We start from the raw sequence: 18,544 nt of genomic DNA, 5'->3' as shown, positions 1-18,544 counted from the left end.
ATTATACACTAAACATCGCCCAACCTTTGCTGTCGTTAGACAATCCTCCACCAAAGCTTGGAAACCATCTCCCTGCTTCCGAAGACTTCAGTGATTTTAGGTGACACCACCACCATTGGTCTGGTTATTTTTCCGGCGCCTCGCCATAGACAGGGTGCACCCAGACCTAAGTCCTACGTGAAGGCGGAGTTGGCTTGGGTGGGAGAAGCTATATAATCGCTATTGGCATTTCCTGACATTTAGTCAGGACCAACCCACCCCATGCACCCTAAATACACCTTGTAAATGCTAATCTCTAATCAGCAAACACGTGGCAGCGACTCAATGCATAAAAGCATGCAGACATGGTCAAGAGGTTCAGTAATTGTTCAGACCAACCATCAGAATGGGAAGAAATGGGATCTAAGTGACTTTAACTGTGGAGTGGTGGTTGGTGCCAGACAAGGTGGTTTGAGTGTCTCAGAAATTGCTGATCCCCCAGGATTTTCACACACAACGGTCTCTAGAGTTTACAAAGAATGGTGTAAAAAACAAAAAAAAATCTAGTGAGTGGTACAAACATGAGAAAATCTGTAGGTGCTGGAAATCCAAAGCAATCCACACAAAATACAGGAGGAACTCAGTAGTCCAGGAATCCTCTACGGAAATGAATAAACAGTTGATGTTCAGTGTCCAAAATATTGACTGTTTACGCTTTTCCATAAATACCGCCCAGTCTGCTGAGTTCCTCCAGCAACTTGTGTGTTAATCTAGTGAGTGGCTATTCTCTGGGGGAAAATAAGGTCAGAAAAGAATGGTCAGACTGGTTCAAGCTGGCAGAAGGGCGAGAGTAAGTCAAATAACCATGTGTTACATCAGTGGAGTGCAGAAGAGCATCTCTAAACGCACAACACATTGAACCTAGAAGTGGATGAGCTACAGCAGTAGAAGACCATGAGCATACACTCAGTGGTCACTTTGATAGGTACAGGAGGTGTAATTCTTTATTCTTCAAATTTGTTGAGTGGTGTTTTTTGTTGCAACCTAAACAACACACTACAGTAAATTCCTAATATATGTCAATATATTTTGTGAATAAAGTTGTTCCTTTGCATAAGATGGCGATATTAACTTGATTCTGATTCTGATTTTATGATGAAGATACCAAAGCCATTGCAGAGCAAGGGAATAGAGAAGTGGATCACTGAACTGAGGTTTCGAGGGCCTTACGTACATCTCAATATGGACAGCAGAGGGCAGAGTCTGGTTGCTGCCAGAGCCACAGAGAAGAAGGTGTCAGTGTCCACTAAAGAAAGAGCCAATGACAAAACTGCCCCAGAGGTAAGGCATGGGACAGCAACGACATGCTAACGTAACGTGGTGGAAGTTTTTCTCGTCTTGGCTTCACGTTTGGCCCTCCCCTCCCCCCCACCGTTCCCTGTCTATTACCTCAGAATCTGAACTACACAGTAAACACTTCAAACTGCTTTTATAATGCTGTTTACTTTGCAAATATATGCTGGTATTCAGGCATTTATGAACAGTTTATTCCATATCTGAACTTTTGGCATTATTTTTATATAATTCTTTATTCTTTATAATTCTTGAATGTTGTTTTTTTTGTTGCATATTGGTCAAGTTCCTAATGCATGCAAATGTATATGATGAATGAAATTGATCCATGATCGTTGTTTGTTGTCACACGTACTGAGATTGAGAGAAAAACCACTCCATCCAGGACTTTCAGTATTCGGTAGGTGTGCAGCCATAAACTTATTCAGTACATCCTCGGCCTCACCCTGTGCATCATCAGGACAATTCTTCTGTCCTCCAAGCATCCCAAAATATAACAAACCTTTCTGTTTCAGGACTACTGAACTATTTCATGATCATATGCCAGAACCAGCTGATATCTTACAGCATATCCTTTGGAAACAGAGAGTAGTGGATTCAGGCACTTGTGTATACAAGAGGCAATATCTCAGAAAGGCAACGTCCAACATCAGGGACCCCCATATCCGGGCTGTGCCCTCTTCTTGATATTGCCATCAGGCAGAAGCTTGAAGACCCACACCTCAAAGTTCAACAACAACTTCTTCCCCACTGCCATCGGGAAGGACGTACAGGAGCATGAAGACTGACCTTAAGCTTCAACAACAGCTTCTTCCCCACAGCCATCAGGGCTTTGTACCGACCTGAAAGCTCTAACTTTATCTCAAACTGCAGTTCTTTTCTTTTCCCTCAACTCACACTGGCATCATTTATTTTGATGTTTATTTTTTTCATGATTAAGTTATATATAATTAATTGTTATTTAAGTTTATGTTAACTTATGCTTGCCATGGTTGTAGTGTGCTAAGTTGCTGCTGCTAAAAATGAACTTTCATAGCATTTACACCGTGTGTCTTCCTTGCCATTGACAATAAGGTTGAACCTGAACCCCCATTTTAAACAGGGTCCAGTGGGAAGCACTCTCTTGACCCGGGTGATATAAACACTGTCTGTTTAATCTCCTCTATTTGTTTGCAGCCTCGAGCGGTGAAAGGGAAAAGTTCAATGGGAAACATTTTAAATGGGGCACCACCTCCCTCTTTCACTATCAGTGGACTTCTCATTGCCTGGAGACTGACGAAGAATCTGAAGGTGACTAAGAATGTTGTTCCAGTAGAAAAGAATTTGAGTTTTAAGAGGAGGAAATAAATAACCAAATTCTGTTTTTATCTTGGAAGGAAAGAACGGCATTGAAGATAGCTGCCAAGAAACCAGTTGTCACCAAGATTGTAAATGAAAAGGTCAGGTTTTTAAAGGCCAGAGAGCCTCTTTCTACTTCTAATTCTTCTAGAAATAGGCCCTTCAGCACACACATCCACAGTGACAGTTACACCAATCCACTACATCCTTAGTCTTCAATGCTTTCACAGTTTGGGTGATGTCTGGATATTGGCAGCTGGGAGCTTAACATCCAAGGAAATACATTGTATCAAAATGATAAAACATGAGGAAATCTGCAGATGCTGGAAATTCAAACAACACACACAAGTGAGTCCTGACGAAGGGTCTCGGCCCGAAATGTCGACAGTGCTTCTTCTTATAGATGCTGCCTGGCCTGCTGTGTTCCACCAGCATTTTGTGTGTGTTGTATCAAAATGATAGGCAGGTAGGCAGACAGGGTGGTGTGGCACTGCTGGTAAAAAAATGAAATCAGATCATTAGAACGAGGTGACATAGAGTTGGAAAGTGTTGCATTGTTATGGGTAGAGCTAAGGAACTGCAAGGATAAAAAGATCCTGATGGGAAGTACATACGGATCCCCAAACCATAGTAAGGATGTGGTCTACAGACTACAATGGGTGTCAAAAGGGCAATGTTACAATAGTCAAGGGGGATTTCAATATGGAGATAGATTGGGGAAATTAGGTTGGTACTGGATCCAAAGAGGGAGAATTTCTAGAATGACTTTTTTTAGCAGATCATGGTTGAGCCTACTAGGGGATCAGCTAATTCTGGATTGGGAGTTGTGCGATGAACTGGATTAGAGAGCTTAAGGTAAAGGAACCCTTAGGGGAGGTGATCATAATAAAACAGAATTCACCTGCAATTTGAGAAGCTAAAGTCAGATGTATCAGTATTTTAGTAGAGTAAAGGGAATTACAGAGGCATGAGAGAGGAGCTGGCCAAAATTTATTGGAAAAGAATACTGGCATCAGCAGAGAAGCAATGGCTGGAATTTCTGGAAGAAATTTGGAAGGTACAGGATATGTATGTCCCAAAGAGCAAGAAGTATTCTGAAGGCAAGATGACTAACAAGAGAAGTCAAAGCCAGCCACAGAGGGGGCATATAACAGAACAAAAATTATTGGGAAGTTAGAAGATTGGGAAGCTTTTAAAAATCAAAAGAAAGCAACTAAAGAGTTATAAAGAAGGAAAAGAAGGAATACGAAGGTAAACTAGTCAATAATATTAAAGAGGAACCAAAATTTTCTTCAGATGCATAAAGTATCTGAAGAGGTGAGAGTGGATATCGGACATCTGGAAAATGATATTGGAGAAGCAGTAATGGGGTCAAGAAAATGGCGAATGAATTGAATAAGTATTTTGCATCATTCTTCACCCTAAAAGACACTAGTAGTATGCCAGAAGTTTGAGAGTGTCAGGGGGCAGAAGTGTGTGGAATTGCCATTACTTGAGAGAAGACTCTTGGGAAACTGAAAGGTCTGAAGGTAGATAAGTCACCTGGACCAGATGGTGTACACCCCAGTGTTCTGAAATAGGAAGCTGAAGAGATTGTAGAGGAAATAGTAATGAACTTTCAAGTGTTGATTGATTCTGGCATGATTTCAGAGAATGTCACTCCATTCTTTAAGAAGGGAGAAAGGCAGAAGAAAGGAATGAAATAAAAGGAATAGTGGAGGCATGAGAGAGGAGCTTGCCCAGGTGGATTGAAGGAGGATACTGGCAGGGATGACGGTAGAGCAGAGATGGCTGAAGTTTCTGAGAATAGTTCACAAGGCACAGGATAGATCTGTCCCACAGAAGAAGGTGTTCTCAAATGGCAGGGGTAGGCAACCAGGCATAAAGGCCAAGGAAAGGGCATATAAGGTAGCAAAAGTGAGTGGGAAGTTGTATAATTGGGAAGCTTTTAAAATCTAACAAAAGGCAACTAAAAAAGCTGTAAGAAAGGAAAAGATGAAACGTGAGAGCAAACTAGCCAATAATATAAAGCAGGCAACTAAAAGTTTTTTTTCAGTTATATAAAAAATCAGAGGGAGCTGAGAGTTGATATTAAACCACTGGAAAATGATGTTGGTAAGGTAGTAATGGGGGACAAAGAACTGGCAGATGAACTTAATAAGTACTTTGCATCAGTCTTCACTGTGGAAGACACTAACAGTGTACCAGAGGTCTGTGAGTGTCAGGGAGCAGGAGTGAGTGCCATTGCTATTACTAAGGAAAAAGTGCTAGGCAACCTGAAAGGTTTTAGGGTGGATAAGCCCCCTGGACCAGATGGACTAATCCCAGAGTACTGACAGAGGTTGCTGAAGAGATAACGGACGTATTGGTCATGCTCTTTCAAGAATCACTTGATTCTGGCGTGCTCGGAGGACTGGAAGATTGCAAATGTCACTCCACTCTTTAAGAAGGGAGCAAGGCAAAAGAAAGGAAATTATAGGCTAGTTAGCCTAACCTTAGTGGTTGGGAAAGTGTTGGAGTCTATTATTAAGGATAATGTTTCGGGATATTTGGAGACTAATGACAAAAAGTTTGTTTCTATGAAGGGGAATCTTGCCTGGCAAACCTGTTAGAGTTCTTCAAGGAAGTAACAAGCAGGGTGGACAAAAGAGAGGCAGTGGATGCCGTTTACTTGATTTTCAGAAGGCATTTGATAAGGTGCCACACATGAGGCTACCTAACAAGATAAAATCCTACGGCGTTACAGGAAAGATACTGGCATGGATAGAGGAATGGCTGACAGGCAGGAGATAGCAAACGGGAATAAAAGGGGACTTTTCTGGTTGGCTGCCAGTGACTAGTGATGTTCCTCACGGGGTCAGTGTTGGGACTGCGATGTTTTACACTGTTTATCAGTTCTTTGGATAATGGAATTGATGGCTTTGTGGCAAAGTTTGCAGATATTATGAAGATAGGTGGAGGGGTAGGTAGTGCTGAGGAAGCAATGCGATTGCAGAAGGATTTAGACAAACTGGAAGAATGGGCAAAAAAGTGGCAGACGGAATACAGTGTTGTGAAATATATGATAATGCATTTTGATAAAAGGACAATAGTGCTGGCTATTTTCTAAATTGGGAGAAGTTTCAAACATCATAGGTGCAGAGGAACTCGTGCAAGACTCCCAGAAGGTTAATTTACAGGTTGAGTCTGCGGTAAAGAAGGCAAATGCAATATTGGCACTTACTTCAAGGGGAATAGAAAATAAAAGCAAAGAGATAATGCTGAGGCTTTGTAACAGTGGTCCCCAACCACCAGGACGCAGACCGGTACCAGGCCGCAAAGCATGTGCTACCGGGCCGTGATATGAAACAATATGAGTCAGCTGCACCTTTCCTCATTCCCTGTCATGTCCACTGTTAAACTTGAACGTGCACGAGGTCATCAGTCACCTAAGCACAGTGATACCCTCACACCAGGGATCACTGATTGGCCTCAGGTAACCGGCTGCCTCATGCGGCCAGTGGGAAGTGCTGTTGCTACTGGCTTGGAGCACGGGCAGATGGGCGCCGCCTCTAAACCTGTTTAGCACACCGAATGTTCGTGGGGAACCCGGTGCTAAAATATTCACAGACGACCTAATTCGGCTCAGGGTTTCGTAAGTAGCAAAGCAGCTACCTCACTGCGATCTACTGAAAGTCATCCCTTGACCCAAACTTTTGTCGGCCGATAGATCTTACCTACCTACAAGGGGGGGTGGGCACACACCCTGTCGCACTCCTCCTCGCTGTCCGGACTGCGACCGCCGCGGCCCCAGCACAGGGACCTGCGGCCCTTACCTTGTCCTCTCACCCCACCCACGACCAGCCACACCTGGCCAAGGTGTCTGGTGCAGGCGGGAGGCTGGAGTTCAGGCTGGGAGGCTGTCTAATGAGGCAATGAACCCCTCAAAACTGCTTTGGTACCTTGAGTCCAAGCTCCCTGCACTTAAAGACAAACCTGTTGAGTTTTTTGAGCGGAGAAAACGTGAGCAAGCGGGACAGAAGCAAGTGCTGATAGCCACGAAAACTAAATTGTGGAATAGACTGGACATAAGGAACCTCCTTCGAGTATCGCTGTATTTTGGTTGTGACTAACACCCCCCACCCCCATCGGCTGGTCCACAAGAATATTGTCAATATTAAACCGGTCCGCAGTGCAAAAAAGGTTGGTAACCCCTCCTTTGTAAGACACTAGTCAGGCAACACTTGGAGTATTGTCAACAGTTCTGGGCCCCATATCCCAGAAAGGATGTGTTATCATTGGAGAGAGTCCAGAAGAGGTTCACAAGGATGATTCCAGGAATGAAGGGGTTAACATACGAGGAGCATTTGGCAGTTTTGCATCTGTCGTAACTGGAATTTAGAAGCATGTCGAGGGATCTCACTGAAACCTACCAAATGTTGAAATGATTAGGCAGGGTGTGTCAGGAATGGGGGCCGGATGGACCCAAACGCAGGACGCAAACACTGAAGTACTAGGGGGAGGACAGGATGGGGATGCCATGGCATTTAAGGGTAGAGCTGGGATTCAGGTAGATAGAGTTCAGGCAGGCAGAGCGGAGCGGGCTCCCGGAGTTCGGACAGGCAGAGCGGAGCGGGCTCCCGGAGTTCGAGTTCAGGTAGACAGGCTCCCGGGGTTCAGGCAGGCAGGCCCACAGGTCCCCGGGGTTCAGGCAGGCAGGCAGGCAGGTCTAGGTGGCTAGATAAGCTGGCGGAAAGCCCTCCCTGGGCGGGTCGCATATATCCCGGGTAGAGCCGTCTCCCAGGCGGAAACACCGGAGGCCTGGGCACGACACGGACCCCTAGGCGGGTGCGGGGCACAATCCCAGGGTTCGGGCGGAAGAGGAGGACGGGGTAGAACCCCCGCTGGGCAGTGGCAGGTCAGCCGGACCTGCCCGACGGAGGCAAGGGGTAGGAACAGGCATAGGTCCAGGGTGACCAACACAACAGCCATGATAACAGGAAAATTGGGAAAGGCCGGCAGACAGCGCGACCGCGTGAACAAAACAAACAAGCGGAGAAGCCTGACCAGCGCATGGGAAGAAAGGTGGGGGAGCGGACTAACCTGGCAGTACTGGTACGGGGCAGAGAAGCATGATGAGTAGATCTGAGCCCAGGCAGGATAACAGATAACAGAATGCAGAGAAGAGTTCGGAGCCGGCGGTGAAACAGGAAACAGAACAAAATGACCACCCGCCTGGTCCCAGTCCCAAGGCCTCTTATAAACACCTGCAGCTCAATGAGTTACAGGTGTGCCTCCTTGAGCCAGGAGGGTCCTAACTAGTTCATGGGTGACGGGAGGGGCAACTGCAGGACCCAGAGTCCGGAGCCCTCGGACCGGATCGAGACCCGGAACGCGGATTCCAGACTGGACCGGACCCTGACAGGGTGGGTGTGGAAAGGATGTTTTATGTGGTTGGGGTATCCAGAACTAGAGGGCACAGCCTCAAAATTGCGGGGCAACCTTTTAGAATGGAGGTAAGGAGGAATTTTTTAGCCAGAGAGTGGTGAATCTGTGGAATGCTCTGCGGTAGGCTAGTGGAGGCCAAGTCTATGCGTATATTTAAGCCAGAAGTTGATATTTTCCTGATTGGTCGGAGTATCAAAGGATATGGCGAGAAGGCAGGTGTATGGTGTTGAGTGGGATCCAGGATTGCCATTATGGAATGGCAGAGCAGGCTTGATGGGCTGAATGGCCTAATTCTGCTCCTATGTCTTATGGCCTTAAAGGAAATGATAGGTCAGTTAGTCTGACCTCAGTGGTTGGGAAGATGTTAGAGTCATTTGTTAAGGATGTGGTTATGGGATACTTGAACACGCATGATAAAATAGGCCACAGTCTCCTCAAGGGAAAATCCTGCCTGATAAACCTGTTGGAATTCTTTGAAGAAATAACAAGCAGAATAGACAAAGGTGGATGTTGTGTTGGATTTTCAAAAGGCCTTTGACAAGGTGCCACACATGAGGCTGTTTAACAAGTTAAGAGCCCATGGTATTACAGGAAAGATTCTAGCATGGATAAAGCAGTGGCTGATTGGCAGGAGGCAAAGACTGGGAATAAAAGGAACCTTTTCCGGTTCGCTGGTGTTCCACAGCCGCCTATGTTGTGAACGCTTCTTTTAAAATTGTATGTCAATGATTTGGATGTCAGAATTGGTGGCTTTGCAGCAAAGTTTGTGGACAATACGAAGATAGGGGAGGAACGGGTAGCTTTGAGGAAGTAGGGAGGAAACAGAAGGGCTTATGCAGATTAGGAGAATGGGTAAAGAAGTGGCAGATAGAATACAATGCCCGGAAGTGTATGGTCATGCACTTTGGTAGAAGAAATAAAAGGGTAGACTATTTTCTAAATGGAGGGAAAGTTTAAAAATCTGAGGTGCAAAGGGACTTGGGAGTCCTTGTGCAGGATTTCTTACAGGTTGAGTCTGTGGTGAGGAATGTAGATACCATGTTAGCATTCATTTCAAGAGGACTAGAATATAAAAGCAAGGAAGTAATGTTAAGGCTTTATAAAGCACTGGCGAGGCCTCCCTTGGAGTATTGTGAGCAGTTTTGGGCCCCTTATCTAATACAGGATGTATTGACATTTGAGAGGGTTGAAAAGAGGTTCACGAAAATGATTTTGGGATTGAAAGGCTTGTCATTTGAAGAGTGTTTGATGGCTCTTGGCCTGTACTCACTGAAATACAGAAGAATGAGAGGTGACCTCATTGAAACCTATTACACGTTGAAAGCCCTCGATAGAGTGGATGTGGAGAGGATGTTTCTTATGGTCTTAAGGACAGGCGGGAAGGCATAGGGGGTGGTGTGGCTCTATGGGTAAGAGATGGAACTACATCTTTAGAAAGAGGTGACGTAGGGTTAAAGAATGTCAAACCTTTGTGGGTGGAGTTAAGAAACTGCAAAGGTAAAAAAAGCCATTATGGGAATCATATATAGGTCTCCAAATAGTAGCCAAGATGTGGGAGTGAGTTTGAAAAGGGTTCTAGAAAAGAATGATATAAGGGTAATGTCACAATTATAAAGGGGGACTTCAATATGCAAGGGGATTGGGTAAATCAGGTTGGTGTCAGATCGCAAGAGATGGTGTTTGTCGAATGCCTACGAGATAGGTTTTTAGAGCAGCTTGTGCTTGAGCCTAGTAGGGGAAAGGCCATCTTAGATTGTGTAATAACCTGGATCTTAGTAGTCAGCTTAACATAAAGGAACCCTGAGGAGGCAGTGATCATAATATGATTGAATTCGTACTGCAATTTGAGAAGGAGAAGCACAAGTCACATGTATCAGTATCGCAATGGAATAAAGGGAATTATAGAGTCATGAGCGAGGAGCTTGCCCAGGTGGAATGGAGAGGGATACTGGTGGGGATGACAGCAGAACAAAGGTGGCTGAAGTTTCTGGGTATAGTTCACAAAGCGCAGGATTGATTTGTCCCACAGAAGAAGTTGTTCTCAAATATCAGGTCTCGGCAACTGTGACTGACAAGGGAAGTTAAGGAAGTTAAGCCAAGGAAAGGGCATACTGTATAAGGTAGCAAAAGTGAGTGGGAAGTTGGATGATTGGGAAGCTTTTGAAAACTAAAAAAGCTATAAGAAGGGAAAAGATGACAGATGAGGACAAACTAGCCAATTATATAAAGCAGGATACTGCAAGTTTTTATTTCAGTTAAATACAGAATAAAAGGGAGGTGAGAATTGATATTGGACTACTAGAAAATGATGTTGGTGAGGTAGTAATAGGGGACAAAGAAATGGCAGATAAACTTAATAAGTACTTTGCTTCAGTCTTCACTGTGGAAGACACTAGCTGTATGCCAGAGGTCCATAAGTGTCAGGGAGCAGGAGTGAGTGCCATTTCTATTACAAAGGAAAAAGTGCTAGGCAAACTCAAAGGTCTAAATCCCAGAATCCGGAAAGAGGTTGCTGAAGAGATAACAGATGCATTGGTCACAATCTTTCAACAACCACTTGATTCTGGCACAGTCCCGGAGGACTGGAAAATTGCAACTGTAACTCCTCTCGTTATGAAGGGAGGAAAGCTAAAGAGAGGAATTTGTAGGGGAAGCAGTATGAAGTAAGAAGCTGGGAGGGAGAAAAGGTATTCCTCCCCCAGAAGATTAACTTGATTGACTATTCTAGTTAGTTCCCCCCACCCCCTCTATCTATGACCCCTTCACTGCACTGCAAAAACTTCAAACCAGTTCTCTGGTGCTGTAAAGTGATATGTTGCCATGCTGTCTGTATAATTACAGAATTGCCAGGGCACAGTAAAGACTTATCCCCTGAAAACTGTTTCTTCCAATTCTAGGTACCACCTTTTCCCTCAAAACCCCCTCAGAAATTCTCCACCTTCCCTGTCCAGAAGTTCCTGGAAGAATATCTGCCCAGTAAGCTCAACGTCATCTCCTATGATCCTGACATTGCCAGAAGGCTCACGTTAGAAATGAGCAACAAAATCAAGGAGTTTGCCAAGGGGAGACTGCCGCCCAGGTACAAGTTGGTGTGCATCGTGACGGTGGGCGAGAGGTGCCAGGAGGATGCCCTTTTGACCAGCCGTGCCCTCTGGGACACCAATGCTGACACATTTGTCTCCCACAGTTATGAGAACAGGACCATGTTCTGTGTTGCCAGCATCTTTGCCTTGTACTGTGAGTAAGGGGTTCTCAGGCTGGTTATACTGGATAGCAGAGTGCATTTTTCAGAGGTGTTTTCCTTGTTGATAGCTGATCTAACTGTGCTTAAGAGTAAATAAGAGAGAAACTAATTCACCTGGTAAAATTATCCAGAATAAGCAAATGTAAGAGGACATGCCCTCTTCTCTACCATCAATATGGAAATACATGGATAGGAGGAGATTAAGAGGACTGTGGACCAAATGTGGGCAGGTGGGATCATTCAACATTTTAGGAACACTTGAGTTGCCTGAATTATAGGGAAAGATAAAGTAGACAAAACAACAAATGTCAGCGATAATAATTCTGATAATTACATTTTTTTTAAATTAAAAAATTTAAACCCGGTGGATGAATATGAGGAGGGGTAATAGGCTGATGAACAGAGGGGAGGGAGAGAGTGGTAATTGTGACAGAAGCTGGGGGGTGATGGGTGGAGGTGACAAAGGGCTAAAGGTGATGAAATCTGATAGGTGGACCATGGAATCAAGTGAGGGAGATGGATCGGTTGGAGGAGGGGAAAATAATGTGGGGGTGATATACGAAGAATTGGGTAGATTAGGGGAGATAAAGTGAACAGAGGAGGAGCAGTTTACCAGAAGATAATTCTGATTCTTATAACTAGAGCTGTGATGTTCAGGGTTGACAATTAAATGCCTCACCACACAAAGATTCATAGAGGCATTGTCTTAAAACCATGCCAACTGTGTTGCCCAGCAAACCACTCCCATCTGCCCATGTTTGACTCACAGACCTCTAAATCTCCTCCAATCCATGAACTTTTCCAGATGGCTTTCAAATGATGCCAATCTTAAACACTATTTCTACCATCTCATTCAAAATGCAGGACTATCCTGCTGGCTGTGGATGGAACATTCTGGTAGAGATTCTGCAGCTGCTCCTAGTTTACTTTTCTAACTTTCCAACCTGATTTAAAACTTACTTTTGAACATGACATTGTCTTACCATGGCTGCAAGAACTGCTAAAGGTCCTAAAAAAGAAGATCCTTCTACACCTTTGGATTCTATTATTGAATTGCTGCAAAAAAAAAGAAGTGAAGCTTCAGAGGAATTTTAGCGACGCAGAAATGAATCCTCCGAAGAGTTCCAGCAACTTGGCTCTGAAATTAAACAACTAGGTATAAAACTGGATTCTATTCAAAAAACCTTAACTGAGCACGATAAATGAATAAAAGAGAATGAAGAAATCCTGTCGATTCTGGATAAGAAAATGGATGACCTGCAAAAGCGTTATGAAAAACAATCCAAGGCTAATGAAGAATTAAGACAGAAGATTACTGATCTAGAAAACAGAAGCAGAAGAAATAACTTACAAATTCTTGGTCTCGAAGTTAACTGAAGGTGATCACCCTACGGAATTCACAGGCTGAGCTCACAGAGTGCCTAGGAGTAGAATGCTTGGATACAGACCTCATTCAGTAATAATCTGTTTTCATGAATTTCAAACAAAGGACCTTATAATTCATGAATCCCATTGGAAAGGTATGATCGATTACAATGGCAAGAAGTTTAGGATTGTTGAGGATTTCTCAGCAGAGATCATGAGGGAGCAGCTAAGTTTGAAAGTGTCATGTCAGAGCTGTTCAACAAAAATTTTAAGCCTTCTTTACGGTATCCAGCTCAGCTCAGAATTACACTGAGGGATGGTTCGAAGGAAAGGTTCCGTTGGAGTTTAGAGGCTCAGAAATTTTTAGAGTCAGAAAATTGACTGTTTATTATTTTTTACACGAATAACTGCGTATGTTACCTATGATAAACCTTGTAGTCAACTCTCTTTTTGAACCTTTTAAGGCTTTATTTTGAGAATAAGACTTCAATGAGCTAATACTTTGTGTGTTCATATTATTTTATATTATACCTATTTCTCTAGAGTTCTTGATATCAGAATTAAGTTTCTTTTTTATCTGTTGTTTTGACTAGGTTGGAATACTTCTAACCTTGAAATTAATTTGGAGCTAAGCCAGTAGGTTCTCTGGGGCAATGTTATATCATTAGATGTAGGCATCGACTTTCTTCAGTCGACTTTTTCTCTTTGGAAGGGGGGAGGACAGTTGGGTTTTTTTCCCTGGAAGCTGCTTTGGATTCTTAGCCAAATCTGTTGCTTGGTTACCTTATCTCAAAGGTCATTGTTAAGTTTTATTAATCATTTCAGGGATTATCCCTCTAACATTTCTTTTAAATAGTATTAAAATGGATTATACTACTAACTTACTTAGTCTTAACGTGAAAGGGTTAAATCACCCTGTGAAATAAAATAAGATTTTTGACTATATTAAAAAACTTAAGGTCCCAATTTTTTTTTTACAAGAAACTCACATACGTAACTCTGATAATTCATGCCTTTTTTAGCCAATAGAGGGGATAACACTTTCACTTTTGTTTTCAGGCCAAGTCTAGGGGAGTTTCGATTTTTATAGATAATACAGTTCCCTTTGTTCAACACAAGGTAGTCTCTGATACTAATGGGCATTTTGTTATAGTATCAGGGAAATTAGAGAATAAATTAATGGTATTTGCTAATGTATATGTCCCAAATATACAAACGTAGATGACCCAGGATTCTTTGAGCGATTTTTTTTCCGTTTCTGCCTGATTTGAGTTTGTACTCATTGGTGATGGCAGGATACTTTAATTGCTGGTTAGATCCATTTTTTGGATCGGTCATCTTCTAAACCAGCGATACTTAATAAATCAGCTTTGTTTATTCATTCATTTCTAATGAAATGTGGTGTTGTTGATGTATGGTACTTTCTACATTCAGCAGATAGAAAATTTCTCTCATGTTCATCATACGTATTCCAGAGCTGACTATTTTTTATTGATAGCCAAATGATTCCACTAGTTTGATCTTGTGAATATAAGAAGATTGCTATCTCTGACCATGCTCCTGTGTTTTATCTTTAAATCTTCTTGGTTTTCCTCAAACAAACAGATTCTGGCATTTTAATCCAACTTTGTTATCTGACAAGGATTTTTAAAAAGTTCTTGAAGAGACAAATTATTCTCTTTTTTGAAGAGAATACAGTGGAGGAGAATGCTAGCCTTGTTATATGGGATACCTTTAAGGCATATATTAGAGGACAAATCATTTCTTATACTGCAAATATTAAGAAAAAAGCTAATAAAGAGAGAATTAGTTTAGCCAATCAGCTGAAACAATTAGACCAAGAATATGCCTTGGCTTCAGATCCTGTTCTATATAAAATACAGGTTGAAATTAAAACTAAATATGATCTTTTATTAACATATCCTATTGAAACTCAATTTCTAAAGGATAAAAGTCAATTTTATATTCATGGAGATAAAACAAGTAAATTATTGGCTAACCAAATTAAAACTTCTATTGCTAAACGACAGAGTAAAGAAATTTGTAAAGCAGGACAACTGATCATTTAGAAATAAATGATACCTTTAGAGAATTTTATTCTAAACTTTATAGTTCTGACCCTCCTAAAGATAATACTGTAATGAATAATTTTTTAGACCAAGTAAATATTCCTACACTTTCTGTGGATAACTGAAAACAGTTAGATCAACCTATTTCTCATGAAGAAATTGCCGAGGCTGTATGTTCACTGCACTCTGGGAAGGCTCCAGGCCCTGATGGATTTTCTGGAGAATTTTATACGGCTTTTTCTTCACTGCTTACAACTCATTTATGTTCAGTCTTTTTGGATTCTTTTAACTTGAGTAGGTTGCTGCAATCTTTTTATGAAGCTTCTATTTCGCTTATCCTTAAAAAGAATAAGAACCCAACTGAATGCTCTTCATACAGACCAATCTCTTTAATTAATGTTGATACTAAAATCCTATCTAAAGTTCTGGCTTGTAGGATTGAAAATATCTTACCATCTATCACTTCTGATGATCAGACTATATTTATTAAAAATTGATATTCCCATTTTAATATTTGCCAGTTATTAAATGTTACCTACTCTCCTTCTAAGGAGATATCAGAATGTGTGATATCCTTAGATGCTAAGAAGGCTTTTGATTGGGTTGAATGGCACTATTTATTTAAAATTTTAGAAAAATTTAATTATGGGCCCAATTTTACTCAATGGATTAAATTACTTTATTTATCTCCTTCTGCTCGGGTTCTTACTAATTCTCAGAATTCTAAACCATTTAAACTTCAACGTGGAACCAGACAAAGTTGACCTTTTGGCCCTTTGCTCTTTGACCCAGCCTTAGAACCCTTAGCTATCGCCTTTCGAGAATCTAGTGATATCACTGGTATTTTGCGAAAGGGTACTACCCACAAAGTTTCACTTTATGCGGATGACTTGTTGCTTTTTATTTCCAATGTTGAGACTTTGTTACTTTCTGCACTTTCTCTACTCTCTCATTTTAGCCAGTTTTCTAGTTATGAATTGAACCTACATAAGAGTGAACTTTTTCCTTTGAATAATTTGTTATCAACTAATACTAATCTTCCTTTTAAAATTATAAGAAACTAATTTACTTAATTTGGGTGTAACAATTACTAAGAATTATAAATACTTATTTAAAGAAAATTTTCTTACTTTATTAAATTATATAAAAAGAACATTATCAAATTGGTCGCCTCTTTCATTATCATTGATTGGCCGAATTAAATCTAAATCCTTTTTGAATCTCTTGACTCTATTTTATCCTCTTATATATGGAAAAATAAACGTCCTCGACTGAATAAAGTTCATTTCCAGAAAGTTAAAAAGAATGGAAGTTTAGCTTTACCAAATTTTAGGTTTTATTATTGGGCAGTTAATATACGGAATCTTACGTTTTGGTTATACTATATTAATCATGAGGACTGTCCGGGATGGGTTTCGTTAGAAGCTAACTCTGTTAATAAATTCTCTATCTTCTCTCTTTTGGGATCTTCACTTCCTTTATCTTTAAGTAAGATAACTGAAAATGTGGTAGTTAAACATACCTTGAGGAATATCTGGATACAATTTAGAAAACACTTTGGTTTATTGAGATTTTCCCTTTCTAGTCCCATTTTTCTGAATTATTTTTAAGCCCTCTATGACTGATGTAGTTTTTAAACAATGGGATAGATTGGGTATTAAATGTTTCCAGGATATGTTTGTTGGAGGAAGTCTTTCTTCGTTCAAACAACTGTCAACTAAATATAGTTTACCAAAAACCCACTTATTTCGATATTTACAAATTAGAGACTTCCTGCAGTCTCAATTATATACATTTCCTAAAAGTCCTAATAAGAACTTATTAGATGAAATTCTTAATTTGAAACCTTTTTATAATGGTTCAATATCCAATATTTATGATATGTTGATGAGAATGAGAAATGATTCTTCAGACAAAATCAAAAGTCTTTGGGAACAAGATTTACAGACTTCAATTTCTGAGGAAACTTGGAATGAAATGTTTAAACTGGTTAATACTTCATCATTATGTGCCTGTCATTCCCTCCTACAATTTAAAGTGGTCCATAGGGCTTATATGACCAAGGATAAGCTATCTCTTTTTTATATGGATATATCTCCCTACTGTGATAGGTCTAACAACGGAGAAGCTTCATTCACTCATATGTTTTGAACATGTCCAAGTCTTGAAAAATATTGGAAGTATTCCAAATTTTTTCTGCACTTTTTAAAGTATATTTTAAGCTAATCCTTTGACCACTTTATTTGGTATTGTTGGAGGGAAAGATATCATTTTGAAGACACCTGACCTGCCCATTCTGGCTTTTATCTCTCTTATGGCTAGGATGGCGCTCTCGCTTAAATGGAAGGATGCTGCTCTGCCTAGTCATGCTCAGTGGTTACGGGATGTTACGGCATGCCTAAATTTAGAAAAGATTTGTTGTTCAATTTCTGAATCTAACCAAGATTTTCAAAATTTGTGGGGACCGTTTTTGAATTATTTTCAAAACTTTTGATTTCCCATTAAAATACAGATGCTAGTTAATAGCATATTTCACTATCTGATAAGGTTTTATTTCCCTTTTTATCTTTACCAAACAGCTTCGGCTTTGGTAGTGGGTTTAGATTTTATATATATATATATAAATAAATAAATAAAATTATTCATATCTCAACATACAAATTAATCTAATCTACATGAATATAGGGTAAGGAGTTTGTTAATGTGATTCAAATATAATGCTTTTGGTATTATTATTTCTTCCTTTTGTTTTATAACATATATTTTCTTGAACTCTGTATTCTTCTATGTAGAAATTAATAAAAATATTGAAAAAGAAAGAAGAAATACGTACCAGCCTTTGCATGAAAAAGCTGCCCGATATCTCTTTTAAATCTCTCATCTCTGATCTTAAACCTGTGCTCTTTTGTTAGTATTGCCTCCTCACTGGAAGGAGAGTACGTGAGACTATCCTATCATGATCTTATATACCTCCGTCACCATCAGGTCACCCCTGAGTCACCTACATTCCGGACAATAGAGCCCTGGTTTACACAATCTTTCCTTGGGTGGTGGGGGCTTGATGGACCAACGAGCTTGTTACTGTGCTGTAGCTTTGAATAAATAAAGTAACTCAGACCCTCAAGTACAGGCAACATCCAGATAAATCATCTAGAACAGTGGTTCTCAAATTTTTTTGAGTTAATGCTACCTTAGCTCCCAGACTGCATCCCCAGAGAACCCCCCCACCCCCCATCCCCACCTTTCTGGCCATTACATAACTCTATGAAAGAATTTTGATTTACGCTGCACAGAGAAAGAAAATAGGACCTGCAAATTCAAAGCAGTGACAAACAATTGCAAATAATTCAAATCTACAAAGAAAATTATTTATTTATTTAATTACAGCAAGAACAATTTTAATCAAAAATTTTAGAATGTACATTAGTAGTCCAACTATTCACTACTTCATTGATCTTTCACCTTTCAATGAGATGGATATCAGTGATATCAGCTTCTCCATGTCAGGCTGAATGCCACTCAGAAAGAAGCCCCAGGTTTGAAAATTGATTTAATTAAATTTTGTGAATAATTCTGACAAGTAGGCAATGTCATGCCTAATATTCTTGGGTTTATTACTGAATGAAGCATTTGAAACTTTAAAGGATTTTATCACAGTTTGAAAAGACACATAAAAGCAACTCAGGCAGCTTCCTTTTGCGAGACACCTGACTTCAATGCGCAACAACAAGCATTCAAACTGTTCATTATTCTCAATACAAAGCTTTCA

General features: G+C 40.8%; 1 protein-coding gene across 1 annotated transcript; it reads left to right on the top strand.

The window, feature by feature from the left end:
• Positions 1 to 1,208: 1,208 nt before the first annotated feature.
• LOC140740396 (dynein light chain Tctex-type 5-like) lies at positions 1,209 to 11,700 on the top strand. Its single transcript, XM_073069533.1, has 4 exons — positions 1,209 to 1,320; positions 2,509 to 2,622; positions 2,709 to 2,771; positions 10,995 to 11,700. The coding sequence occupies exons 1-4, from the start codon at positions 1,222 to 1,224 to the stop codon at positions 11,340 to 11,342; spliced, it is 624 nt and encodes a 207-aa protein (XP_072925634.1). The 5' UTR covers positions 1,209 to 1,221; the 3' UTR covers positions 11,343 to 11,700.
• Positions 11,701 to 18,544: the final 6,844 nt, after the last annotated feature.

The sequence above is a fragment of the Hemitrygon akajei genome, chromosome 16 (genome assembly GCF_048418815.1).
Source record: "Hemitrygon akajei chromosome 16, sHemAka1.3, whole genome shotgun sequence".
Lineage (NCBI taxonomy): Eukaryota > Metazoa > Chordata > Chondrichthyes > Myliobatiformes > Dasyatidae > Hemitrygon > Hemitrygon akajei.
Note: the sequence above shows the minus strand (reverse complement) of the source record. Positions and strands in the feature narration are given on the sequence as shown.

Excerpts from the sequence above, each read along its gene's own strand:
- LOC140740396 (XM_073069533.1), top strand. The coding sequence starts at position 1,222 with ATGGACAGCAGAGGGCAGAGTCTGGTTGCTGCCAGAGCCACAGAGAAG. Across the intron at positions 1,321-2,508 it reads ATGACAAAACTGCCCCAGAG|CCTCGAGCGGTGAAAGGGAA; the intron begins GTAAGGCATGGG and ends ATTTGTTTGCAG. Across the intron at positions 2,772-10,994 it reads CCAAGATTGTAAATGAAAAG|GTACCACCTTTTCCCTCAAA; the intron begins GTCAGGTTTTTA and ends TTCCAATTCTAG.